At 56.7% G+C, this 25753-nt stretch overlaps 2 protein-coding genes across 2 annotated transcripts; one reads left to right on the plus strand and one right to left on the minus strand.

The window, feature by feature from the left end:
• Positions 1-1685: 1685 nt before the first annotated feature.
• Positions 1686-8089, plus strand: deg1A (trypsin family; the record flags this gene model as incomplete). Its single annotated transcript, XM_002952617.1, has 12 exons — positions 1686-1771; positions 2366-2429; positions 3078-3137; positions 4257-4304; positions 4523-4608; positions 4738-4765; positions 5236-5340; positions 5655-5688; positions 5968-6122; positions 6887-6953; positions 7255-7427; positions 7958-8089. Coding segments are annotated over 12 exons (1038 nt in total), but the record flags the coding sequence as incomplete, so codon positions are not given.
• A 1686-nt stretch (positions 8090-9775) lies between these two features.
• Positions 9776-24614, minus strand: VOLCADRAFT_93432 (uncharacterized protein; the record flags this gene model as incomplete). Its single annotated transcript, XM_002952697.1, has 22 exons — positions 9776-9913; positions 10137-10244; positions 10673-10841; positions 11466-11590; positions 12341-12457; positions 13037-13282; positions 13547-13624; positions 14339-14506; positions 15447-15642; positions 16177-16653; positions 17328-17482; positions 17746-17835; positions 18184-18258; positions 18571-18663; positions 19285-19358; positions 20046-20260; positions 20742-20872; positions 21215-21328; positions 21778-21865; positions 22488-22675; positions 23060-23137; positions 24183-24614. 22 exons carry the CDS (start codon positions 24612-24614, stop codon positions 9776-9778), a joined length of 3555 nt encoding a protein of 1184 aa, XP_002952743.1.
• Between the last annotated feature and the right edge of the window lie 1139 nt (positions 24615-25753).

The raw sequence follows: 25753 nt of genomic DNA on the forward strand, positions 1-25753 counted from the left end.
CTGGTTTGCGCAAGCTCCATTTCAGGCGTCTAAAGGTATTATTTGTTAAATTGGGTAACGATACGAGTGGAGTGATGTGTTCACTGAAAGACTCCTATCTCCAACAGCGTCCTGCCGTTCTTGACGGAAGAGCCCGCGCAGACGGCGGCCCCAATATATCAGGAGCAGCTGCAGCACGAGGAACAAGAGTGCTCTGCCCTACCAGACCTCCAAAAGAAACGTAGCCACAGCGAAGGGGGGAAGCCTCATTCATTACGATACCACGCCTATCGCACCCTGTAAATTCCCCGTAGGCTAAGCACGCACCAAAGCATGCAACTCATCCTCAATCGCTCTGCATTTCCACCGTGAAGTAGAGACGACCCCGCCAGCCCTCCCTGGAAAGCTTGCAATGCCTTAATGTACTTGAAGCAGTAGAACGCAGTGCGCAGCTAAGCTCGCTTTAGTGTTTTGGGTAACATTTCAGGGTTATGGCCGTAGCCCCTTCAAACACAAACGCCCAGTGTTGATTCTTCAGAAGTGCGCCGTAACTGGATGCACCCAGTCGGTACGCCTGCCATCTCAACTGGCCATGCGTACGGCAAATTTCAGGGAACAGGTCCATGCGGTAAGAATGGCGGGTAAAAGGTGGCGCATACTTTGCTTCTGATGTGCGTGTTACTGCTCGCGTTTGCTAAACTACTCCGGTGCTTAAAAGGCCGGCCACGGCGTAAGATTGGTGACAGTGCCGGCCTCGAAGGTCAAGAGTGTGTTCATGGCTCTGGATTTCGCATGGAATTGAAAATATTGGGTAAATTGATTTTGCAGTCGGTGTACATGCACCGTCTGTCATTAGTTCACTTAGCACTGCCCTGGTGCTTTAAACGGTTGGAGCCACAGAGGGAGCCATGGGGACTGGAGCCATATAGTCCGATGAGGTCCAAGTAGTCAATGAAATAGTTGACTTTAACTAAGTGGATTATTCATCATATAGAAATGCGGCGGAGAGCTTGCGGCTATGATGAGCATTGTACGCCTGGTTGGGGAAACCGCTCCTAACCACTCGCTGTCGAAACGAGCCAAACTTGCAGTCTTGAAGAACTTCTTCGCTAAGTATTATTACAACTTTATATTTATATAGATTGTTTCAGCGTGGCACCGCGATCTGGCAGCGGGACCGTGTGTTTTGAGAAGTGATGACCCTTCAACAACATTCCAAGGCGCGGATCAATCCTAGAGGTGTGAAAGGATGCGAATTTACTTAGCGATTGCATCACAGGGGTATACTGCATGCTTGTGTAGTAGCTTCCTCGCATCGACCACTCTCGACGCAGTTCTCTTCTATTGTCTTGACCCTTTGCGCCCTTACAACAGACAAACTACAGACTGTTACGCATGGCGACATCAGCAGCAAGCATGTGGTCTACCGTGCGGTGCGTATCTTGACAACCCCAGCACGAGGACTACTCCGGGCTCTCGCACCGAAAGATGCCAGCTGGTGCTCCGCATATGGCGCCCTTTCACCCAAGCCAGATCTAATCACTAACACGGCAATTGTAGCCGATGTTGTCGCAGCTGCGTCTTTGGACACAGTACCGGCGGAACCTCCCGGTCAACGGCTGCTGCGGACCTTGGTTGCAGCCCTCGGTACTGCGTCGCTGCTTGCGGGGAGCTGCCTGGTGCCCAGCCCCGCCCTGAGCCGACCACGGCTAACCCCCGAGGAGCAGCTTACAATCGAAATTTTCAAACGATCCACTCCTAGCGTGGTCAACGTAACCAACTTGGCAGTCAAGTGAGGGTCCTTGCGGCTATGGCGGCTGAAAGTCTTAAACCCAAACATGTCCTGCATGGCGCACGCAAGCTAAAGCACCCACCCAACAAGGGCAACGCATCCTTGACATTCACGTACAAGGATACATTGTCACATCGCCTCACCTGTTTTCCCTGTTGCTTCCGTTGAAGTTCATAGCGCAAGCATGCACACACAGCCATGCACGCGCAGTCATGCAACCCCATGCTCGCTGGCCGCTTACTCGCAGCGGGTTGCAGTAGCGCGGATTGCGTGTGTATTTCCGAACTGTTTTCCCCTTGCCTGGCGACGTGCGCTCAAGTGGCCCGTTGCGAGGACACGGATTAAATGGCCGTCCTTGATATAGCCGTCCTTGAAAGCAGCAGCGAAGGAAGAAAGCAGGACAGGTTATATTGCCGCGATTCATTGGCGCCCGGGTCACCGACAGACATGACACGGCAACCAAATAGGCCCTAATAGGCGCTGCCAAAGCCGTTACCCTCTGCACGCTTCCGCTGCAGTGTTACGCCTTGCAGCGTCCCCCTATCCCTGTATGTGCTGTGCGCCGCTACGTTATGCTGTGACTGTGATGTGCAGGCGCGATGCATTCACGATGAACATGTTGGAGATGCCGCAGGGCCAAGGCAGCGGCTTCATCTGGGTGGGTGCTCTGCGTGGGTGGGAGCGGTTGTCTGGGGCAGCATGGCATGTCTCCAGATGTCTGTGTCTGATGCATAACCTTAGTTGCGCGCACGCGGCGAGGTTGTGCGAGGATGCAATACGCTAGGGTGCATCGCTTGCGCGGATGCAGCCTCTCAGCAAACAGCAGTAGCACTTGCCTTGCATCAGCACGTGCTGTAGGGCCTGAGGGCAGTGTAGGGCCCGAGGGCGGTGTGTCACCCTCTGGGTGTGCATGCGAGTGCAAGGCAAGCCGTGGCGGAGTGTATATTTCAATGTGACGTGGGCTCAGGGGCTTAGGGCTCAGCCACAGCCACATCGCTTTGTGCTGCCGCATGACTCGTAAAACCCCTTCCGCTGATCACTAGTTCCCTCTGAGCCTCGCTGGGCCTGGCTGGGATGGGCCGTGACGGACTGGGATGGGATGGGCTCACCAGAAGAACTTTCTGCTCTACCAGTAAAGGAAGCTGCTGAGCTTTCGAAACTTTGTACGGGTAAACCAAAGGTGGTGCGGGTTTTCTCTGGTGAGTATCTCTAAGTCGGCCCTCCAGCCTAAGGCCCGCAGATCTTCTCACTCCCGCTCTCCCGCTCCCTCTTTCGCTCGGCCGAGCGATGGTGCTTCGCCCCGCAGGACTCCGCGGGGCATGTGGTGACGAACTATCATGTCATCCAGGACGCTAGCGACATAAAGGTGGGAGGGGAGGAGAATGGCTGCAGGAGGATTCGATGCCTGCGATGTGGGTCGGCAGGAATGTGATTTGGGTCAACTTGGGTCGGTGGGGATTTCGATACAGGCCGTTGAAAGGTTACACCTACGATCTTTTTCGGATTCACTGTCGCAGAATTCAATACAGTCATTACGCGTTGTTGCGTAGGGACAGATGGCACGCGGACAGATCCATGTACATCACGTCTATAATACGTGCGCACACGTATCCTAATCACTCCCTGCCGTGCGTATATGTGTGCGTATGTGTATGTGTGTTTGTATGTATGGTTGTCCCGACACCATCGTAATGTGGGTCGACAGCCAACGCGGAGTTGTGCCTCCGAAAACCACCACCGGCACATGTGTAGTACCGCCGCGTCTCGAACCCCACGCCTCACCCCTCGCCCACTGTTCGTTTGTTTGGCTTTTTGCATCCTCCTATGATCTCCCCCTTGGTGTCCTCCGGCCCCCCCCCCGGGTCCTCAGCAGCATTTGCATGTTCCCTTGTCCTTTATCGCACCCGCCTCACATCTTTGTTACCCTTTTGTTTTTGCATGTGCCTTTTGCCACTACTTCGGCGGCCTGGCCAGGTGAGTCCAAAAGGTGGTTCGAGCTTCTTTGGTATTTCGCGTTGGCGTCGGTAGGCTAGCCGGTATAGTTTAGTTTGGGTCGGTCGGGTCAGTCGCGCGTTCTAGTTTTTTTGGGGGGTTGGGAGGAACACTTGCATACCGGCAGCCTTTCAGTATCAGCAATGCAGCTTTCTCTCCTGGCCAGCAACTTTACGCCACTTTTACGTCAGCATTTTTTTCTCGCCGCCTTCACTACTTTTTCTACACCTACTAGTTTACGGTTTGGCTATAATATTTCTGGCGGCTTAGGTAGGTAGGACTTCCAACATCTACGTCAATTCTTCATCCCGAGGTTACAGTCGTCATCCCGAGGTTACAGTCGTCACAGTCGCCACGGACGCCTTTCGGTCAGTTCTTTCGGTTGCTACTATCTTGCCCTGGCAGCAGCTTCAATCGCGTGTGGTTCGTCTTTCCCCCCCCGGGTCACGCGCCCCTCTCCCGCCCTCCCGGTCCCGATCACCGCTGAGCGCAGGTCACCCTAGCCGACGGGGAGGAGTTTTCCGCGCGTGTGGTTGGCGTGGTGAGAGGGGGAGAGGGGGTTTTGGAGGGGGGACTTGAGGAGGGCTATCGGGTAGCGGTGGCGGGCTAAAGGCGACGAAGGTTTTTTTGTCTTTTACCTTGCATCTTGAAGACCGTGTTACCCCCCTTCCTCCTAAAACACGAACATATGAACACATGTCATATGTATCCTTGTACTTATGTGTGTGTGTGTGTCATGCAAATTGGATGTCGACACAGGATCAGGACAAGGACATCGCGGTGCTCCAAATAGGGCCCATGGGGGCAGCGGAAAGGGAGGTACAGGCGGCGGCGACGGGGGGCCCGTCGCAGCCGGTGGCGTCTGGCGGTGGCGGTGGCGGCTCGGCGGGGGGGGCTGCTGCTGCGCCGGGGAGGTCGGTCCGTGCGCCTTCTCCCCCGACAGCCATGTTGGAGCCTCTCAGCCTGTGCAGCAGCTCCGCTGACATTGTGGTGGGGCAGAAGGTATGTAGGTGTGGAAGTAGAAGAGCGGGGGAGGGTGGTGGCCGGATGCCCAGGGGAATAGAAGCTAGAGACCACCGGCACCCGGACATCCCCGATCCGGTTTGTAAAAAAACATAAAGGGTATAGGCAGATTGGACACGAGGGCTCGCGAGGGACTCCGAAACCAAAACACAACAGGCTGCAGCCTTCCCCGGTGGCCTGCATGCCGCCACTCCGTGCCTTCGTTACATCAGTGGCCCCTGTCCCTCCCCTTTTCCCCCCCGGCTAAGGGTGGGGTGCTTCCCGGCTAAGAGGGTACTGCAGGTACTACTGCATACCGGGCAGCCTTGACCCTCGAGCCGACCCGAACGCTGTAGAGCCCCCTCGTTATTCCCCCTGGTGCACCCCCATTCCATGTAAGACGAGTGGAAGTTTCAACCCCCCTGAAACTGCTAAGTTCCCTCCGTCCCCCCCTTTTTGGATGGACCCAGGTGTTTGCCATTGGGAACCCTTTCGGTCTGGATCACACCCTGACTGTGGGAGTGGTCAGTGGTACGGGGCGAGAGATTCAGTCCATCAGCGGAAGGCCCATACAGGTGGGAGCGCTGGGGCGGGAGGGACAGGGTGATAGGTATATAGATATATGTATATGTATATATATAGACGAACCACTGACAAGGAAGGGGAGGACAGGGAGAGAGGAATGCCCTCCGTTGTAAAAAGCTTTGGCTCACCATGCTTTCAGCGGCTAGGATGCGGCTGGCCGTTCGTGCGAGGCTTGCAAAATACTGACCCGCAAGCTCCCGTACCTCTGATGCGGATGGCGGTGTTTCATCACATCTTGACATTCATCAATTCATATTCGTCCTCGCGCCGCCGCGTGCTTTCCGGTGCGTCCCGGCTTCTACAGGATGTCATCCAAACGGACGCCGCGATCAACCCGGGTAGGTGGCGTTTAGGGTGGTGGTTGGGTGGTGCGTTGGTGTGGTGCTGGGTGCTGTGGTGTGGTGCGGGTGGGTGGGTGGGCGACCCGGGGGTTAGCGTCATGATGTCTTATGCCGTTATGTGCGCGTTACTGCGCGTTTTCCGGTGCAGCGCTAACCCCTTTTTCCTCGGGGATGCCAACCGTATGACGGATGACCCGTTGCTTCGCTCCAAGGTGCAAATACGTAATAAGCCATTTCCTGTACAACTGTCCGTCCGTTGGTGACCCCGGCTGTCAGGCAACAGCGGAGGTCCCTTGCTGGACAGCGGCGGCTGTCTCATCGGTATCAACACCGCCATCTATTCACCGACGGGGGCAAACAACGGAGTGGGGTTCGCCATTCCGGTGGATATTGTCAAGAGCAGCGTGGGGCAGATCATCCAGTACGGCAAGGTGGGTAGTACGGCATGATGGGTAGCATGGCAAATGCGCATCGCGGGGCCCAGTGGTTAGTTGGGAAGTAGTGTTTGTGTGCAGGTTGTTGCCCGGTTGTTTCGTTGGTTGATTGGCCGCTGGAGGGCGGTAGTGGGAAGAATAACGGAGAAGGAGCGGAAGAAGAGCGGACTGGATCCCCGCATACATTTAAATCGACTTTCAGACTGCGGAGCTTTACGCATGCGTACGGGCACATACACTTTTCTTGCAAGGGTCCCTCCGAAATAGAGTTATATGGTTGTGTGTGAAGTAGGTGGGGAGGGGCTTTATAGCTTCCTTCACCTGTATGTGTGTGTGGCCACTACTAGCCCGCTGGCAGTCCCTGCCATTACCTCCCCCGGTGCCACGTTTGGGGACGCTCGCATCCTTCCGGGCAGCCTCAGCTATGTGTGCCGACTTCTACCCAACACCGTCACCACCACCACCACCACCATCAGCATTTGGCGGAGCCTGCCGACACAACGGCGGCAACACAACTCCACTCCACTCCAATCCTGGTCGGTCGGCTCGCAGGTCTCTCACTACTGAAACCGAGTTGGACCATCACCGTCCATCGGCAGGAGGGTGCTCCCACCCTCTAACGGAATATATATAACCCGCTCACTGTCGGGATCGAACTGGGAACCCTCAAGGGACACAATGCGGTGCCTAATGTGTACGTACATTCACTGGCACCCACCCCGCTGACCCTTCCAACCCTGCCGACTCGCCTTCCAACCCAGGTGACTCGGCCCATGTTGGGCATCTCCTTCGCCCCGGATGTGTCATCTGAGGCGTTAGGCATTAAAGGTGGGCAGGGGCTTTAAGGGGGTTAATACCGCTTGGGAAGGCTGGTGGGTGGGAGGGCGGCTGAGGGCCTTATACAGGAACGTACTTTCCTCCGTCCTGGTTCTCTCGCTGTGCTCTTTGTTCGTAAACACGTTCGAATACTTCACCAACCCGGAAAGCCACTCCCTAATACACGCTGGGGTCCATGGTTCCGGAGGAAACAAACGTAAGTACGCGTAGGTGCTTCTATATTACCAATAGCACCTGTGTAACACAGTTCACTTCCCTATCCTGTCCTACCCTATCTTACCTCTACTTTCAGCGGGGATCCTGGTTCTGAGCACCCGGGAGGGCGGACCCGCCTGGAAGGCAGGACTCAAGGGCAGCACTCGCGACGAGTACGGGCGACTGGTGCTGGGAGATATCATCACGGCAGTCAACGGCATCAAGATCAAGAGCTCCTCAGATCTGTATCGCGTGCTGGACAAGTGCCAGGTAGGTCTTGAAGCATATGGACCTAGGTCTATGCTTGTGGTTGGGGAGGCCGTGCTGGTGGCGGTGGCGGTGGTGGTGACAGTTAAGGGATCTGACAGGCTCCCTCCTCTTTTGGGACAGGGGATGAAGGGGGGTCGCGCAGGCTTGGGGAAAGTAAATGACCGTTTCGATGAACCAGTTCGTTATATGCGTCCTTTAGATGCGTTCCGAGGGGGGATTCAACGTAGGAAGGGATGTACCGGACTGGCATAAGAGCTGGTGCTGAAGGTTACTTGGCCCTTCTGGTATTACCTGGCAAAACCTTACAAGCAACTAGACACGTGCTGTACGTGCGAGTCCTAGGCTTACATACGTGGGTGCGCTATCCCTGGTCCTCCCCCAAGGGTCACATCTAAGTTCATCCCGACCCGCCCCGAAATGTCGGTATTGCCTCCAAAGCTCCCTCTGTCGACCTTCCTTGTCCGCTTTGCCTTCCTTTCCAACTTCCTCTCATCTCCCTGCTTTGCTCCGCGAATGGTAATGCCGCTCAGGTGGGTGACACGCTGCACATCACGGTGCTCCGCGAGAACAGCACCTTCGAGGTGGATGTCACCCTGGAGCCGAGCTCCCCGTGGCCCAACCCCTCGCAGCAGCAGGGAGCCCAGCAAGGCAGTCGGCCGTAGGATGGCCCAACTGAGCGGCGCAGAGAGCCGTGCGAATATTGTGCAGTGAGCTCCTGGTTTCACAGTTGCATTTGCGGCGGCAGACACAAATTTTGGCGTTCGGGAACCTGTGTCAGAATCTGTCGTTGGACCTTGAAGGACAACATTTAGCGGCTACTGTATTGCACTGTGTGTACGATATATTACGGGTGACTAGGTTGTTATCCATCCCCTAACGGTATGAAAGCTTATGTACTGAGGTGACGAGATGTGGGCCGAACGCCGTACATGAACCTGTCGGCTACAGGGCCGTGTATCCCTCTCGTCCGTATGCTGTCGGAACCCCCAGATCCGGTGAGTGGAGCGGGGGGTCGGAGTGGGCATGTTGTGGGTTTAGGATGGCATTGGGCACCATCTGTTTTGTTGTTATTTCATGTGAGGTGGTAGAGTGGTATCGGCCTATCATGTCCTTGTTATGCATAAAAAGCAGCCTGGAAAAGCCGGAAGCCTGAAACGTTCGATGGTGAGGAAGGGCTAAGGCCTTTTTTTATTTATCAACTGTACTGGCTTAGGATGAGGATTGACGAGGTGCTTTAGCCACGCAAAGGATCGTTGATATCCTGGTTGATGCATACTTGCGAGAGACGCTGGAAGCCCCTAAAAGCAATGCTTCGGTCGGTTGTTGGTGCGATCTCCACCTTCAGGTTGCCGGGACGGGAAAGCTTCATACCAAAACTGCACGGTTATGAAATATGCCTCGTCTTGTCATCGGCCTGGTCCCGCACTTGTTTGTCTGTCTTAACATACCCGTCTCACCGTTGCGAAGCTTCTATAGGTATGTGATGCGATATCTTCAAGCCAAACAGTTGTATCATTCCTTCAACCCCTGTAGCACAGATGTACGACCTTGACGTGAGCGAAAACAGCGAGTTTTGAGTTTGAACGCAGAGGACGCACTGCCCCACGTGTAGCTCGCGCGCGCACATCCACTTTCTGTTCCCTGACGAGATCACTCAACCACTCTTTACCCTACGAGCGGCACGCGGCAAACGCAAAGCCTTAACTTCTCCGAGGGTGTGACCTTCGCTCGCGCTTCCCAGGTTAGCCCCAGTGTCGCAAAATCGGATTCTTACGGCATCACCGCACCGCGCGCCTAGCCCAATGCAGCACATGTCCTCGCGGCGGATTCTTGTGCTTCCTAAAGCCCCAATCTCCAAGTCTCAAGCCACAACTCTGCACTGCCCATTCCAACTGTATGCCAACCCCGAATGCTCCGTTCCGCCGCCCGTGTTCACCTCGCATCCCACAACTACCTTGCGCTCACCCTCCATTTGACGCTAACCTAAACATCAACTCGAACGCCTGAGCGTCGATACGTTCGAGCTCCCATATTAAGCGCCCCCAAAACATACCCGTGCACCCCATATGCACCCCTACATCACGCTCCACCGGTATCATCGCCACTATCAGGACACGAAACAGCTGCTTCAGTTACCTGCAGTCCGGTTCCCAGCCGGGGTGCACGCACTCAACCTGGCGAGATCTCACACCCTCTTGGCCCTGCCGCAACGCCTTTGCCCCTCCCAAAGCGCCCGGCCGTTCCCATTCCTTTTCGCCGTTACCACCCGACCCCCAATCGTGCACACCACCAATACGTTCCTGAACAATGCAGCCCTGTGCCGCCTGAACCAAGACGGGCTCTGCAGCTCAGAAACTCTTGGTGGGGTCCAACGCCTCGATCATCTCGAGTACCTCGTTCTTCTGATGCCTCTTGACTTTGTTAAACTCTGCCGACACCTCTACCAGAGTGAAGAGCCTCTGCTTACCATACTGGGCTACGTGGGTCTGCAGCAGCGGCAGGGAAGGGGGATGACAACGGCGACGACTACTGTCAGATCGTTCCAGTCGCAGATGAAGACCTAGGCCCCGGTATAACGGCCAGTTGTCACCGAGCGAACAGAGGCGGTCTGGTGCACCAATGAATGAAGCTGGTAACTTGGCTGACTGGGTGTTGCGGCTCTTGTCACGAATGCCTAGGGCCTTAGTATGACAACGAAAGAACACCCACCCGGCACCAGTGCGGCAGCTCCTCCCACGGCAGGTAGAAGGCCTTGATGTATGCGTCCACAATCGCGAGAGCAGTGGGCTTGAAGTTGGGTGGACCCATCGCCCGAATCTGGGGACCAGCAGCGCGGCACAGCGCCGCACCACATCGCCACGGAAAGGTTAGGTTGTCGCTCAACAGACGGACGTACGCGCGGGGGGTTGGATTAAGTGGTGGCGAACAAAGCGCACGGTCCCAAGGAAGCGCTTACACGAGCCTTTGTAAAATATGCGTGACGCAGCACTGGCATTACGCGAGTTATGCCAGTCTCCTGAGAAAAACTCCCGCGACACCCGCCTCCAAACGAGGCGGTCGGGTTGGTTGAGCGCGGCGGCGGTCGAAAAGAGCAGACTGGCAGCGTGCCGGATGAGAGGCAGTAGGCAGCCAGAGACATACAACGATTTAAGCGAAGGGGCCGTTCCTGCCGCTCGTTCCAGACGCCAGATCAGTGCCGCGCCCCCCACCCCCCTTCTTCCCACAGCCCTGTTCTCTGCTCCCACCTGTCGTTCCACATGCGACAAGTCGAAGGACATGTTGGCCCGTCCCTCCAGGCTACACTTGCGCACCCCTGCCAACCCGGTGAGCAGCCCCTCTGTGACCACCGCCACCGCGAAATCCCACAAGAGCACTACCAGCGGCAGCGGCAGACGAGCGGCGAGGACCTTCTCCCTGTGCTCAAGCGACAAAAAGAGCAGCAGTAGATGTCAGGAAAAACGTGACTGTGATAGCAATCTTAGCAGCTCGATGTTCCTAAGGCTTAACATGTTTTTCCCGTGATCGCTAGGACCTTTGGTACGAGGTGGTGCTCTTAGCGGCAGCGAGGCTAAGGCAACACCCAGGCGTGTGATGAATTTCTGGAAGGGGGCCTTTCTGGCCCTGGGCATCAAGCGACGGGGGACAGCGCGTTGCAGGGACCTTAGACATCCAGCGGGGCCCTCTGTAGCCACCGCCAACCCTGCCCTCATTCTCCCTTTTTCCCCCCTCCATCACACACACTGGTGGCAGCTCTCCGTCCGAAGCGGAGCCCCACTCCATCCCTCCCCTGTATGCGGTAAGTACCTCAAGGCCTGGTCCACTTCCCGCCTGGCGTCCCAAGGCCCCAACCCCCATTCGCGACACTTCTCTAGCTCCATTTATCTCTTCTCTATCCATCCGTCGGGTTCGGAAATCACGCCCGGAATCCTATCCCTATCCTCGAGCCCCCGGGCCCGTCCCGCTCCGAGAGCGGCCCCTAAAGCTTGAATATCCCCAAGCCGCTTTGTCCTAAGCCACAGCCCTGTCGTTCGCCCGCACCTGAAGGTGTGTAGCGCCCGTACGGAAAAGTCAGCCCAAGGACTTTGCTTAATGGCAGGCTCCCTGACATTGTAGTTGGTGACCCCAATGGCGGCGGGGATGCCCCGGTCACCATCCCACACGCCCTGCGCCACATGAACGATGGAAGTGGATGAGCGCAGTAACACACAATTTGGTGTCCGTCACCGCAGACACACAAATGATATAATAAGTTTGATGAACGTTGCGGCTTCATAAGCCGGGGGTGCCGCCGAAGGCATACATATATGGGATACTAGGTTTTGGCACTACTGGTAAGGCGCGACCATTGCCCCCGGGAGATCCCGGGATCGATACCCATTAGGGTCAAAAGTCCTTCCGATGGCGGAAGGCATTGCGCCCCTAGTTGATGGACGGTGGTGACCTGGGATAAAGTTAACCTGCGAGCCGACCAGGAATGGAGTTGGGCCGCTGTCGACCCGGCAGATTCCGTTGGATGCTGGTGGTGGGTGCGGAACCTGAGCGATCCACTGAGAAGTTGACTAGGGTGAATGGAAGAGGGTGCCCCGAAATACCGGGGAAGGCAGGGTTTCGCGGGGTAGCTGCCACGGGCGAAGATACACCCCCCTGTTTCACACACCATATATGGGAACATGTAGGGGAGAGCGGGGCTCTGTGCCGCCGCGCCGGAAAGGATGGAACGGAACCAAAGCGAACGCAGTCGGCGGTAACGGTAAGATAACGCTACCCGGATACCTTTCAAGGTGCTAAGTGCCGTAGGCTCAGGGAAGCTCCTACTGTCTGCGTCCCTCCCCTCCTCCGTCCCGCTATCCCTCGCCCTTCCTCTCACAGTCAATTCTTTGCATTTCGGCATGCGGTTCCCCTCCCGCACATACCTGCATCATGACCCTGGCCGCCGCCTTGAACAGGTACTCCCTCAGGTCCGCTGCGGCCTCCACCGTGCGGTTAAAGTACTGCTCGACGTCGCGCTGACAGCGGCCAGGAAGAGCAAGCTGGATAGAGGAAGGAAGAGAACGCGGAGAGGAAGCGGTGGATTCGGGAAAAGAGAAAACGAGAGAGAAAGACACATTGAACCCAGGCGATGAATGGAGTAAGTTGCACAGCAGGGAGTGGCGTAGGGGGACCCTCGTGGGAAGGTAAAGAATTAGATTATGAGATTAAGGAGGGCCGACAGCCCAAGAGCCTCCCATAACGCGAGTGGGAACCGCGCAGCCCAGGGCCGAAGGTGCTGCTTAAAATAAAGCTAGCCAAGGGGACGAGTCGTTGCAGGCCAGGCACTTCACACGGGTCATAAGTACACAGCACACCGAGGGGCGGGGCCACGTGAGGCACCGCCCGGTGTCAGAGCTCCAAAAGTGGCAACTTTTCCCCGTTCCGTCCGTGTCATTTCATTTGCACGTAAGGGCCCATGGCTTTCGCATCTAGGCCAGCTTGTCGCAAACCCTTCATGTCTTAATAACCCCCCCTGCCCCTAATATCCGGCTGCATTGAACATCACACCCTATTCGCATGTCTATCGGCTACATAGTTCCACTTGTTCTTCTCTTAACCCCCTTCTCTTTGGTACCCACAATAATGGCCTGCTTCGCCGCCTTGAGCTCCTGCGCCATGTAGATGAGGGACTCCACCGCCACCACTCGCTCCCGCAATCCCCACTGGGGCGCATGGAAACTGCCCCCGGAGCTGCTTGGGCTGCCCTGAGAAGGGCCGGGGCTGCCACCGTTGTGGGCGCCGCTGACGCCGCCGACGCCGCCCATGGGCACGCTGGCCCGTGGGCCCCCCAGCGGCGTGAGCATGCCGGTGTTGGGCGCGGAGACCTGCAGAAGGGTTCGGGAGGTGTGCAGAACGGAGTTCTCTCCACAACGGCGAGACTGGGCCGGCGGGGGGAAGGGGCGGAGGAAATCACACATGCAAACAAAACAAATGGGGTAATCCCCATTTAACTGCCGAGACGCCCCAACACCAACTGCTCGAGTCCAAAGCGATGGCGATGCTGGCGAAGGGGGGGGGAGAGAGGAGAATGCAACAACCCATTGTCAAGCAGTCCAAGCAGGGCTGTATGCAATGCGGTCACCCCTCACCTGCGGAAAGCCCACCATGCTGGCTCCACTGCCCTGCACACCGCCCCCGATACTGCTGTCCCCGCTGCCACCCATGACCTGAGCGGGCGGGTAAGCGGAGGCCCGGTTGAGAATAAAAGATAATCGCGGCCATTAAAATGACGAGGCGGCAGGATGTCACCCGTATGGCCAGGTAAATGCTATGTACGGTGTCCAGCACTCAAGGAAAGCCAACAGAAGCGGGCGAGGCCAAAGTCAAGACGTGCAAGACGTGCGTGGTGGTGGTGGTGAGTATATCTTTAATAAAAGGAACAACTGCGGACGTCTAGTTAGAGGATGGTGGCGAGAGCCCGGGTTGTCGGGTTGCGGAAGAAAGGCAGCAGCCGGCCCAGCCCACCAGCCATGTTGTCAGGCACCTAATGTCCCACTCTGCAACAATGCAGGGACGCCAAATTCTACCCACCATTACTCCTCTCCTCCCCCGAACACATATCTCTGCCTCGCCCATTTCGCTCGTCAAAATCCCATCTCCCCCGCAACCCCCCATTACATTCAGCTCCGAGTGAGCGGTTTTCCTATTGGGGTTCTCCTGTTTGACCCGCTTCCCAGCCTCACATGTAAATTTTTACCCTCCCCGCTTGGTGCTTTGGAGTCGGATGCAGATGTTCCTTACGGCGAGTTTTGCAACGTCATACATAGCACTGGCCCCGGACTGCGTTACCAGGCTTCTACTTCCCAATATCCCCTCTCCCCGCTCCACAAGCTCCCATCCCATCCCATCCATCCCATCCCACCCTTCATCCCAACTCCCACCTGCACCACCTTGCTGTCCCCCAGCTTGACTGCCATGCGGCTAACGGATCGCTCCATAGTGTCGGCCAGGCTCTCCATCTTGTCTCCGAATCGGTCCAGCAGTCCCAGACCCGTGGAAGCTATGGGTGCCCCGCGACCGACGGGCTTGTTGCGGGCCAGCTCCTCGATCTGAACGAGGGAAGGGGGTCCGAGCACCGCAGACGTTACTCAGGAAATGTGTGTTGGGTGGGCGACCCCACACCCCAGGATGGGCCAAAACCGAATGCGCGTGAAAACGTTCTGCACGAGGATAACGTTCTAGTCATTGTTGCCAAATCAGCTGTACTTATTATGGTGTTTTCATGCTCTGTGCCGCGCTGCGAGAAGGGTTCAACGCAGATGTCGACGCCGATTGGGAGGTTGTAGCAGCTGACCGCTGAAAAGGTCTCTCAAGTTGCTGGCGGTCGCGCTCTGCGCGTATTTATAGCACCGTACTGTGTACCGGCTGCTACATTCCCCCCCCTTTGAAGGGAACCGTCCCGGGCCCTTAGAGCCTCGTATACCGCCAGCCTGTGCCTACCTTCGCCTACCCTCGGGCAGTGGGTAATTACTCCACGTCACGTCATGTGCCGGCTCACATGCGCCTAGCCGTCTTCAGATTTTTCAGGCACAGAGACAGTCCAGTCGGTTCAGCTACTTTTATAATTTGTGCGATATTCGCTCTCTGAGTCGCCACACCCGAATACCACTCGAACGTGATCGGTGGGGGTTGAACCGACGACTTCAGGATCGTGAATTTTCACGAGGTCTCGATACCAAATGTAGCAGCTGACCGCTGAAAAGGTCTCTCAAGTTGCTGGCGGTCGCGCTCTGCGCGTATTTATAGCACCGTACTGTGTACCGGCTGCTACAGAGGTTGTGCTTTTGTGGAGATCAGTCCGACCTGATTGGACCGAGTGGGAGTTTCATGTGTCGACAATGCCACAGCCATGACATTACTGACAGCTCCTTCGCTGCTTCCGTGCTTTCCTTGGGCTTCTTATCCTCTCCTCAATACTCATTCCCCACTCGCTACCCCGCCTTTCGCTGCCCGCTCCTCTCTCACCCCTCCTTCCAACCCCCCACCCACCACGGGTTTGTACTTGGAGCCCTCCGCTATCAGGATCCGCAGCAGCGCCCCCTTGAGCCGCGGGGACAGCAAGTCATCTCGCCACACCAGGTCCTCCAGCCCCAAGCCCCCAAAGGCGGAGAAGCAGTAGAGCAGGAACACGTCGAAAATCTCCGTAAGACAGCGATACAACGTCTCCGAGTAGCCCTCCAGCGGCCTGGTAGTAGGTGGTTTGGCGTAGATGGGGTGATGAGGAGGGGGGGAATGTTTAAAAGGGGAAGGAGGGATAATAAGTCCTGGTTTGGATGGGACATGGCGTACATGCGAAAATGTAAACCAACACAAGCTGCCAGTTCCGACGCAGCCAAGCAGCCATGTTGCCAGGAACCCCTGATATCTTTGCCGCGGTTAGCAAAAGTCATGTGGGATGGGATGAGAGCTGGGAAGTAGTCTGCAAAGAAGGATGACGGCCCCCTGAAAACTTGAACGACTGTGAGTACAATAACTCGGTATAAACGGTATAAAGAGGCGGACTCATCAAAGGCTTCCAGTCCACCATCGCCTGCTATCTTAAAATCGTGCGCTGTGTTGAGTAACCGTCCCATGTGATGCGCGCTTTAACCACCACAATGCCGGACCGCTCGCGCACGGCTGTCCACTCCCGACCGCAAGGTCCGCCTACCTTCATGATGACCCGGCATCATACGGTCATACCCTTTTGTCCCTTCACCCCTTTCTCCCCTCCTCATACCGCATAAGCTCGCCATAGTGCTTCATGTACTTGAGCGCCTGCTGTGAGGAAATGGTGAGCATGGCCAGCCGGCGAGGCGGCCCGCGGTTGCCAGGACCGCCTCCTCCGCCCTCCGCGCCGCCACTGCTGCTACTACCACCACTCAGCCCAGCCGGTCCCAGAGAACTGCTCTGTTCCACTACCGCTTCCGTGCCGCCAGGCGTGCCAGGAACGGCAGCAGCGGTTGCCGCTGCCGGCTCCCCTGCGGTGCTGCTGGCAGACGTCCTTGCGGGGCCTTCTTCCTCGCCGGGCGTGGTGGGGGTCGCGCAGGTGGCAGCGGCAGCGGCATCGCCGCCGTTAGCGGCGGCGGCAGCCACGTCCCCTAGGCTGCTCTGTTGGCTGCCGTTCCGGGACAATTGCTTTCCCTCCGCAGTGGTGCGGTTGAGCAGGTCCACCAGGGACTTCTGGCGGCCCTCAGGCATGGCACCCTGCCCGCTACTGGGAGTGGGGCAGGGAGCACAGCAGAGGGCGCAGGACAGGGAATGGTAATGGTCGTGTTGGCGGGCAGGAAAAAAGCCAAGGAACACATGGCATGAGGAGGGGGGACATGCATACGGAGAGGGGGCCGGGTAGTCCGGCAGGAGGTATGGGCTGAGATGGCTGCATGGAAGCTACTAGCTATATTGGTCTGGGCCTCTGAGACGAAGAGGAGAACGAGGAGAAGGGGTCGAGAGCTCTACGGCTAAGGACCGCCACATTTTTGACGTGTCTTGATGAAAAGCCACGATGTCCTCTGAACACGACCTCGGGACGTAGCCTGCACGGGACGTAGCCTGGCCTGGGTGCGGAACCAACGCGTGATGTCGAGTGGATTTGTGCCTAACCAGTGCGCTTTCCCGTGGGCCTACTGCCGCCGTGTGGTGTCGATAGCCCCTCTTTCCTTCTGAGCGCCAAGCCCTCCCTCTGCGTGTCTCCTTCGCCTCCCTGGGAACTTCACTGCTGCACAAACAAACTTCCAGGACAACATACAAACACACCTGAAAAAAACGAAAATGTTGAGGCTAGCTCTGCCTAAACCGCACGCGCACGCATGCGTTCAACCCATGACACCTTTATTTTTACAAACGCAAACGCACACACAGTACAAACACGCGCACAGACGCGTGCCGTACCCTCGTTTAAACGGGTTGCCGTCCGTGATCCACTTGTCGAACGAGGTAACCGCGCCCTCCTCCTCCCAGTGCGGCATGTACAGAGGCGAGTGCAGAATGGCGACGTCAAGCTCCAGAGTCACGGCGCCCGAGGCACCAGTCACCGCGCCAACATCCTGGCGGGCGGGACAGAGGTCAAGACAGGGTCCTCAGCAAGGGAGGACAGGACAGAGGTCAAGACAGGGTCCTCAGCAAAACCTCAGCAGAAACGCATGCAGTCAAGGACGCTGCAGCATGACAGTTACTTCCCTCTCCAGCCCTTTTCGCGGACAGCTTTGGCCCCATGCGTGGTCAAATCCGGCTGACAGCAAATCACCACCCGCGGCCGTTCCCAGCGTGTATAAGCAAGCAGCTGCCTCAGCCCCTGTCCCCTTCGCACCTGCCAGGCCTCGTTGTTGAGGCAGGTTGTCAGGGATTCGAGGTTGGACCGGTGGTAGGCGGGGAGGAAGCGTGCGCAGAGCGCCATCACCTGCAGCATGCACGCCAAAATGGAAGCAACCCAGGTGATTGCCAGTGCGGTGGAGCGAATTGTGGGGTCTTAGTAATTACTAAGTGAGGTTAGGAGTAAAGGAAGTAAGTAAACATATGGAAGAACGGGAAAAAGAAAGAAAGGAGAGCGGAAACCTTATATAGCAGCCGCAGTGGCAACGGACCACAGGCCGGACGGCACCCAACGGCCGCTTCCCAATTACAGCCTCCTATGCACACAAGACTGCCACCTTACGAGTCGCACGTCGCTCAACAGCTGCTACTCAGCTCTGCCTGCACAGAGAGCGGGTTTGCAACACGGCCCGGCCCGGCCCGGCTCTTCACCCACCTGGGGCCGCAGCTCCGTGGGGCCCCCAAGGAAGGCCTCCCCCATGGCACCGAAGTTGCCGCACCAGTCCACCACCTGGGATGCGAGAGCAGTGCATGAGCAGGCAGGTACGGTGGTAGGTAGGGAATAAGGTGGGGAAGACCGAGGTGGAGAAAAAAGTAAAACTTCACTACTACGAAACACCATATAGGAAAACCAGGAAGGAAGGAAGCACCGTCAGATGAGGCCCGCTGGTAATGCGGGGGGGGGGGGGAAGACGAACCACGAACGAGTGAAGCTGCTGCCAGGGCAAGAGTGTACCAGACGTAGAACTGACTGCGGGGGGGAGAGAACAGAGGCAGCATATTGCGTACGGCGGGGGGCAGGTGTACAAGGGGGTCGTTTCACCTGCAGGAAGTCCTCCCCCTTGAACAGGGTGTCCATGGCTAGCATGTCCTTGATGCGCCGGCCTGCTGTATCCAGCACCTCGGCACGGGAGACCTGGGATGGCGGGGGCGGGTTGCGAAAATGGCAAGATCGAACTCATATGTTGTCCGAAAACGGACGCTAACGGCCCTGGCTGAGGTCTACTTATCAGTTGAAGTAAGCATGGGCGGAGACGGGAAGAGAAATGTACACGGTGGATACGGGTTAATGGAAACGATTATTGCAGTGGTCATGGAGGTTACGGCAGAGCGCTTCTCAGACTCAAAAGACAAGCCTTCGTTGCCCGGGACAGTGCACAGCGCGGCCAGGGACAGCGAATGCTGTGAAGAGAGGCGGCCGCCGTCCCCGCTCTACACGTCATGCGATTATAAATAACCCCAGAGGCCACCTCCGGTGCCCAGCGAGGGGAAATGCAACAGCAGCAGCAGCAGCAGGGGTACGGGTATGCTGCACACGTAGGCACCACTCTTCCAGTCTGCATTGATATACTTTTATTTTCAATCAACCTGCTTGCCCGGCTTGCACCGATTCCCCTCACGGACGCTTCCCCGTCGTTTCGGCGGCGCCCACCCAGGATGCGCGTTGCCCACAGACAGGGGGAGCGTCAGGGACAGCGCCAAGCGCCAGGGATATGGTGCCTTGGGCCTTCCATCATGTACCCACCCAGCCGCCCACCTTGAGGACGTCGTTCACGGCGGCGAGGAAGGCTGCTGTGGTGGTCTGTGCGCGGCGGTCCTCCTCGTTCATGCCTGTGGGCAGCTCCGCCGCCATCATCGCGTCCAATGCCCGCCACAGAACCAGAGCATGGCAGCGGCGAATCACATCAGGGTGCCGGCGGGTGTGTGTGTGTGGGGGGGGGGTATTGTTGTAACACAGAAGAGAGGTAATGGACGACACAACCCGCAGAAATACGATTGATGACAGTCAGCTCGAGGGCGGAAAAGACATGCAGGGACGTGCATGCACTATGTGCCGATATCCGAACGCAACCAGGAATCCAAGGCGCCAGCAGCCCCTGAAGCCCCATCCCACGCAAGCGTGCAAACCCAAAGCTTCCCTCAGCCTCCTGGTGGTCAGTTAACCTGGATAATATTCGTGTTTAGGCGCATACATCCAGACCTGGAGGAGCATCCCCTTTTCCCACCAGCCTTCTTAATGGCAGCGGTCCTTACCTTATGCTTTCCATGCTAGCTTGTTTGGCATGACGCCACACAGCCGAATTGAGCAAACCCCATGCATTCGCAAATCCCATGCATTCGCAAATGTAGCCGCGATCACGTAGACATTAGAAGCGACGGTTTCCTCCTCGTCATCCTCCTCCTCCTTCACATCCCCTCCACGTACTCGACACCCCGCCAAACACGTCCTGCTGCAGCCCACTGCTACCAACCTACCCATGCTGCTACTCAACTATCGGAACCAGCCCACCCACTCACCCTGTGCTGCCGCCGCCATTTGGCTCTCCTTCTGCACCGCAAGCCCGTGCCACTGCGCCATCACGTGGTATGACGACAGCACGTCGAACACCGTCTCCAGCAGTCGCAGTAGGCAGGGCCGCAGCAGGTCGGGCGGCATGGCGCGTAGCATCTCGCTGTAGCCTAGCTGCAGTGCCGAGGTGGCTGAGGCGCCAGCGGCCAGGCGGTCGGCCAGCCTGCGCCCGTTGTGCAGGGCCACGGGGGAAAGGGTGCAGCAGAGCTCAATCCGTGTGGTACACATCGTTGGAATTCAGTTATTAACAACAGCTCAACCCGTGCGCGCCGGGATCGTGGCAGTCATATCGTGAAATGGTCTTTGCAAGTTGAGGAGGGGTTAGAATTAGGACAGGTGCAAGGCGGCATGGCTTGGGACTGTGGAAAAATGGGTGATTGGATTGGGCCAGGAGACTGGGATAAGACTCGCGGAGGCGGGGGCGCAGACACCTACTAGGCAAAACCGTTCGTGCGGTGCACTTGAGGAGATTCCTTGTTTACATTGAAACACTTAGCTTAGCTTGAGTTTGCACGTGCAGTTCAGGAGAAGCGCTTGCAGCTCTCAAGAGGTTGAACAACCGCGCGACCAGAAATGGATTTTTCGATAGCTGGTTAAATAGCCATGGGCCCGCAGCGCGTGCAGGGGCGAGCGGAGGCACTTACTTTGGCTTGGTAAGCAGCAGGGACCTAACTATCCGCGTGGTGACGTCGTGGATGGAGTCCTTGAAGCACTGCAGCACCTTCTCTGCGAGCGCCTTGCCGTCGATGCCCTGAAGCAGGTAGCCCTCTAGGAGCTGGTGGCCGAGATGGGACGCGGGCAGGGCGAGGTTTCAATGGGGTCAGGGCGCACTGAGTCCAGTGGAGCGTGGTCGCATAGCGGGTTAGGACGGACCTTGAAGGATGGACCTTGGAATAGTGGACAGTGGATGGAAACCGACCGGATGCGCAGGGAAGGAGGAAAAAACGTTGGGACTAGACGGGGCGAAAATCTGACGGTGGTGCTTGGGCGGAAAGCGGTTGGCGCACCATCCCTCTAATAACTGCAAACGAATGACCTTGCACCGCTTCTTCCTCGGAACGAAATGCTGGACCTTGATGTTGAAAGGGACGGAAACATCGCCGAAACCGAAACGCACCTTGGTGTATTTATCGGGGTCGAACTCGGCGCAGATGTTGGTCAGCGCCCCGTCCAAGCGGCGCAGCGTGTCTAGGTACAGCCGTTGTACAGAAGCACGCAACTCCGCTGAGACCTGCACCGGCAGCAGCCATAGACCCACGGGTCAGTCCCAAAGCCCCCGATAAATGTCCTCCATCTTCAGTGCGACGGTTTGAGGAAGGGCAAAGCAAGCAGCACAGTTCAACGCTAGTGGAGTTGTGCCACGGTCAGGGCAGAACGCGGAGGGCACATAAGGACGGCGTGATGAGCACATTCCCTCCCAGCGCTGCAACTGCGCCAGCAGCTTCAGTTGCCCTGTGCAGTCCGACTGCGGCTTGCACGTCATGCTCAACGCAGCCCTAGGCCACCTTAGGGCCCCCAGCTCCCGTCCTAAAGGCCACGCCAATCCCTTGCAATTCCTTGCACAAAGAAGAAGACCAATGATATTCGGCAGGACCTTGACCAAGACTAGACCTAGCTCCAGCCACTGCCCCGATTGCGCGGCCCCCAACTAGCGGCCCGCACGGCCGCCGGTACACCAACCGTGAGCTGCCCGAGCGACTCCAGCCCTTGGAAGCACTGCACACATGTCATGATGGCATCACCGTATTCGCCAAGCTCCTGTGACTTCCTGCACGGCATGGTTCGCGCGCGTGCATTGTGCATTGACGCCGTCAAGCACGAAACGCAGCCAGAAAAGCTCTTCAATGGTTCCACTTGCAGACGTCAAGAAAAGCAGGCGAAGTCGGACCGCCAGACCCATTTGGCGCAGTGCAGGCGAACCATAACCGGGGACGCTTTTTGTCCTTCTTTCCTAGTCGAGGCAAGCAAGCAAGCAACATAGGCGCACTATTTCCTCGGGAATCAGTGGAGGTAACCCTGGGGCGCCAGGGCCAGCGGCGAGGCATGGGAAGGGAGCATTGGAGGACCCAAACCCAACCCACGCCTGGGCTAGGTTTAACATAATGCCGCGACAACTTTTTCGTGCATAATGAAAAGAAGGCACGAATCCCAGGCGCCCTACCATTCCACATTGCCGTCATCCAACCCTTGTCCAACATAAAAGCTCACACTATTGGCCAGTGACCAGCTAGCCGGCCGCATCTGGGTTGGGCTTCCACTTGGCTGCCCCGCCCTCCCCTTCTGGTATTCGCGTTCGCGTGCGGTAACACCCGCCTTTGACCGTCTTCTCCTTCGTCCCCCCGTTGCGGCGGCGACACCGGGACACCCTTGCCCAAAGGGAAGGCACTTACTTTAGCGAGTGCTGCAGGTCGCGCGCCCGTTTAATTTTGCTAATGACCTCCATCAGCTCCATGAAGCTCTGCTTGCGGCGGGTCTGGCCCACCACCCGCATGTTGCGCTGCACCTCCTCGGCCGCCGCCTTGAGTGTGGCCCGGCTGGATCGGCTAATGAGGAAGGCGGCCTTCAGGTCATCCTCTATCTGTAGCAATAATCACAACAGCAGCGAAACAGCAGCGAAGGGACCGGTACCCCCATCCACCCACACATAGACGTCCCATAGGCAAGTTGTTTACGTTAGGTCGCATAGGCTGCAGATGTGGAAGGAATGACCGTAGCAATGTATTTGTTCGGCTTGCCATGGCGGCTGAATCCCATCCAATCAATGACCGAGCCAACGCTTCGGCAAGGAAGCCCGCGAACCAGCGCGGCTGGAAGCGTTGCGGGCACGTGTGCCGCAGTGTGTGGCCCAGGGCGCCTGCCAAGCTTGCATGGGCCATCGTGAATGAACTGCATTCTAAGCCCTCGGCAGTTGTGTCCCACGGTTCTGCCTCCAAACCCCCGCCACTTGCCCACCCTAGCGCACCTCAGCAACGCGGTCTATGCCAGCCAGCAGCACATCCCGCTTCTTGTTAACGTGGCGAGACAGACGACCACTGACAGTCTGCATGGAGGTGGTACGCCAGACGACATGGTGGGTCATCCAAACAGGCATACGCGGGACATCATTCCAAGCCCCTGCCCAGCTGTACTACATACTTCTTTTAACTTAATACCCACGATTGCAGGCAAATTGCAGGGGCAATGCTAAATGATTGTGAAGGGAAATGCTAGGTGAGCAGTTATCCATCCTTGACAGGAGCACGGCTCAAATATAACTTGGGCTTGGGCATGCGCGTGTACCCGTAAGTGCCCTATTGAAGGACCATCATGCGTGACGCCAACAGTGTGTCTAGCTTTTAGGCCAATGCTGCGCAGCCCAGCTGCACAGGCCCGAGGCTCATAGACCCAATTCCATAGTAGGTGGAAGATGAGCATCATGTTCTTCGACAACGCCCTGCTTATTCTGCATGTCGTGAGTGCTCGGACAAGAGGATTACTCCTTAGCCAAGCCAAATTAAAAACAAAATTGGCCCACCTGATACACAGCATTTGGCTTACACGCTCGTCTCTACACAGGCGGTCGGAGTTAACTAGCATCCTTGTTTCTCTTGTGCACATATTGCTTGGGCACTGTAACTTTTGTGTTATACTACATATGCCCGTAAACCTAACTTGTGGCTCCTATGCTCTTGGGCCTCTGATAGCTCGTATGGGCTCGTTACGCCTCTCTGGGTAACGCAACCGAGGTGTAACACACGCATACACCTATTATGCACACACACAAAAACCTTCGGAGACCCTGAGCTAATGTTATGGTGCCGTACGGAAATCAAGCTGTGGGAAAGCAGGATCGCTGACACCACAAGATGACTAGGACTGGAGCAGTACAGGTGGGAAGCCTGAGCGGACTGTGCGCAGTACGTCCGGTGTGCTGCCTCACCGCCTCACCCAGCCTCACTGCCTTTGCTATCATGAAACGTGCCGAAGGGTAGAGTCACGCGCATGTGCATGCCTGGTGCAGGCACGCATGCCGCCCTGAATGCTCAGGTTGGCATCCGATCCCGCGTGCAAAGCTTCAATCTGCGCTTCCCCGCCCCCTCCCTTACCTCCACGCCCTGTGTCAGCCGCTCCACCAACTCGTCAATGTGGTCCTGATTATCCGAGTCCGTCAGCTTCGAGAGTTCATGTGCAACTGGGTCAAAGTTTGGCTCAAAGTAGCCTGTGTACAGCTGCCCGAGTACCAAGTCCGCCCGTGCCTCCACTGCCAAAAGCTCCTGTTCAGTATACTTCCGCCGGAGGTCCTGCTGCTGCTGGGCAATCTGATTTAGTTGCCTGAGCCTCTCAAAGTCGCTCTCGAACAACGGCTTGGTGGCCACATCCACAATTTTGTTTCCAAAGTCTCCGATTTTGTTGCCGACAGTGCCTCCAACATCCGCAACTCTTCCAGCTACCGTGCCACCGAAGTCGACGACCTTGCCACCGACAAGCTTAAGCTTGCCAAGAACGTTCTGCCCAAACCCGCCTTCCTTTTCTGCCATCTTTAGGTGTTCCTACGCCGTCTCAGGTTTGTACGAGCTTTAGACAATTAGATCACTACATTCCAGACCCTATACCGGCAAGCACTAGGCTTGGCGAATCATGGAAGGTATGTGTCTGTATGTAGAAGTTATCTAGCTGCTGTAAAACATTATGCAATTGCATAGAGTCACGTCTTGTTTTGGATTCCCCGAAACATCGCTGAAAATTGCAGGTGTTAGTCAACGCCGTTCCAAGTCGTTGTATGAGGACACCAACGCCACGAATAAGGGAATCTTGCGCAATAACACAACAATTCATTCGGGAACTATGGATAGTTTTTTTCAAAGCGCTTCGCGCTCCTTGCATTTCCTGTAAAAATTTGTAACGTTGTCTTGAGAGGCACCGGCACTTAATCGCGAGTAACCACTGAATTAACGCTTAGATTCTGTGGTCATGATATTTATTTCGGATGGATACTGGAAGACCATTGCCCTCGCGGCTGACGCCGACCCCTGGGTCGCTGCCTTGAGGAGGTTATTCGAAATTTACCACGTCTGTCCTCCTGAGGGGTATGACTAGCTAGTTTGCTATAGTCCCATCAACCAGGAACTTTAATTGAGGCTAATGTACTTGGCCGTGTACGGCCCTTAATGTGCGGTTGACGCCCGTTAGGGTGTTGTGCGCGAGCCGTTCGGCCTACATTTGTAGCCATTGCTACACCTGAGGCGGCATGCCTCCCGCCAGTACAACACGACATGAGGGCGCTGCGCCATCAAACCCATGCATTCAACGTGTCGCACTCCAGCAGCGAAGTCCTAAACGCCGGAGGACCAGAATGTAACGTGAGTGAATAGGGACTCCTTACATAAGTATTAGCTATAAACTGGAGAGACTGAGGTTCTTAACGCTGGGCACCATCCGACAAAAGCGTTGTCTGAATAACCATATGTCCTTACGGTCCCACCAGTTATGTGATTATGCACACGCTCGACGTCAGCGAGATCTATGTGCTGTCGGGAAAGAGATCCTCCCCCAATGTCTCAGTGCGACTTCTGGCATACCAAGCCACGAAAATGACGTATTCAAAAGAAACCTCACCGAAATCACTGACGGGGTCAGCCTGTACTCCTACCACATGTACTGTCTATAATGCCTCCAT

The sequence above is a fragment of the Volvox carteri genome, assembly GCF_000143455.1.
Source record: "Volvox carteri f. nagariensis unplaced genomic scaffold VOLCAscaffold_31, whole genome shotgun sequence".
Classification (NCBI taxonomy): Eukaryota; Viridiplantae; Chlorophyta; class Chlorophyceae; order Chlamydomonadales; family Volvocaceae; genus Volvox; species Volvox carteri.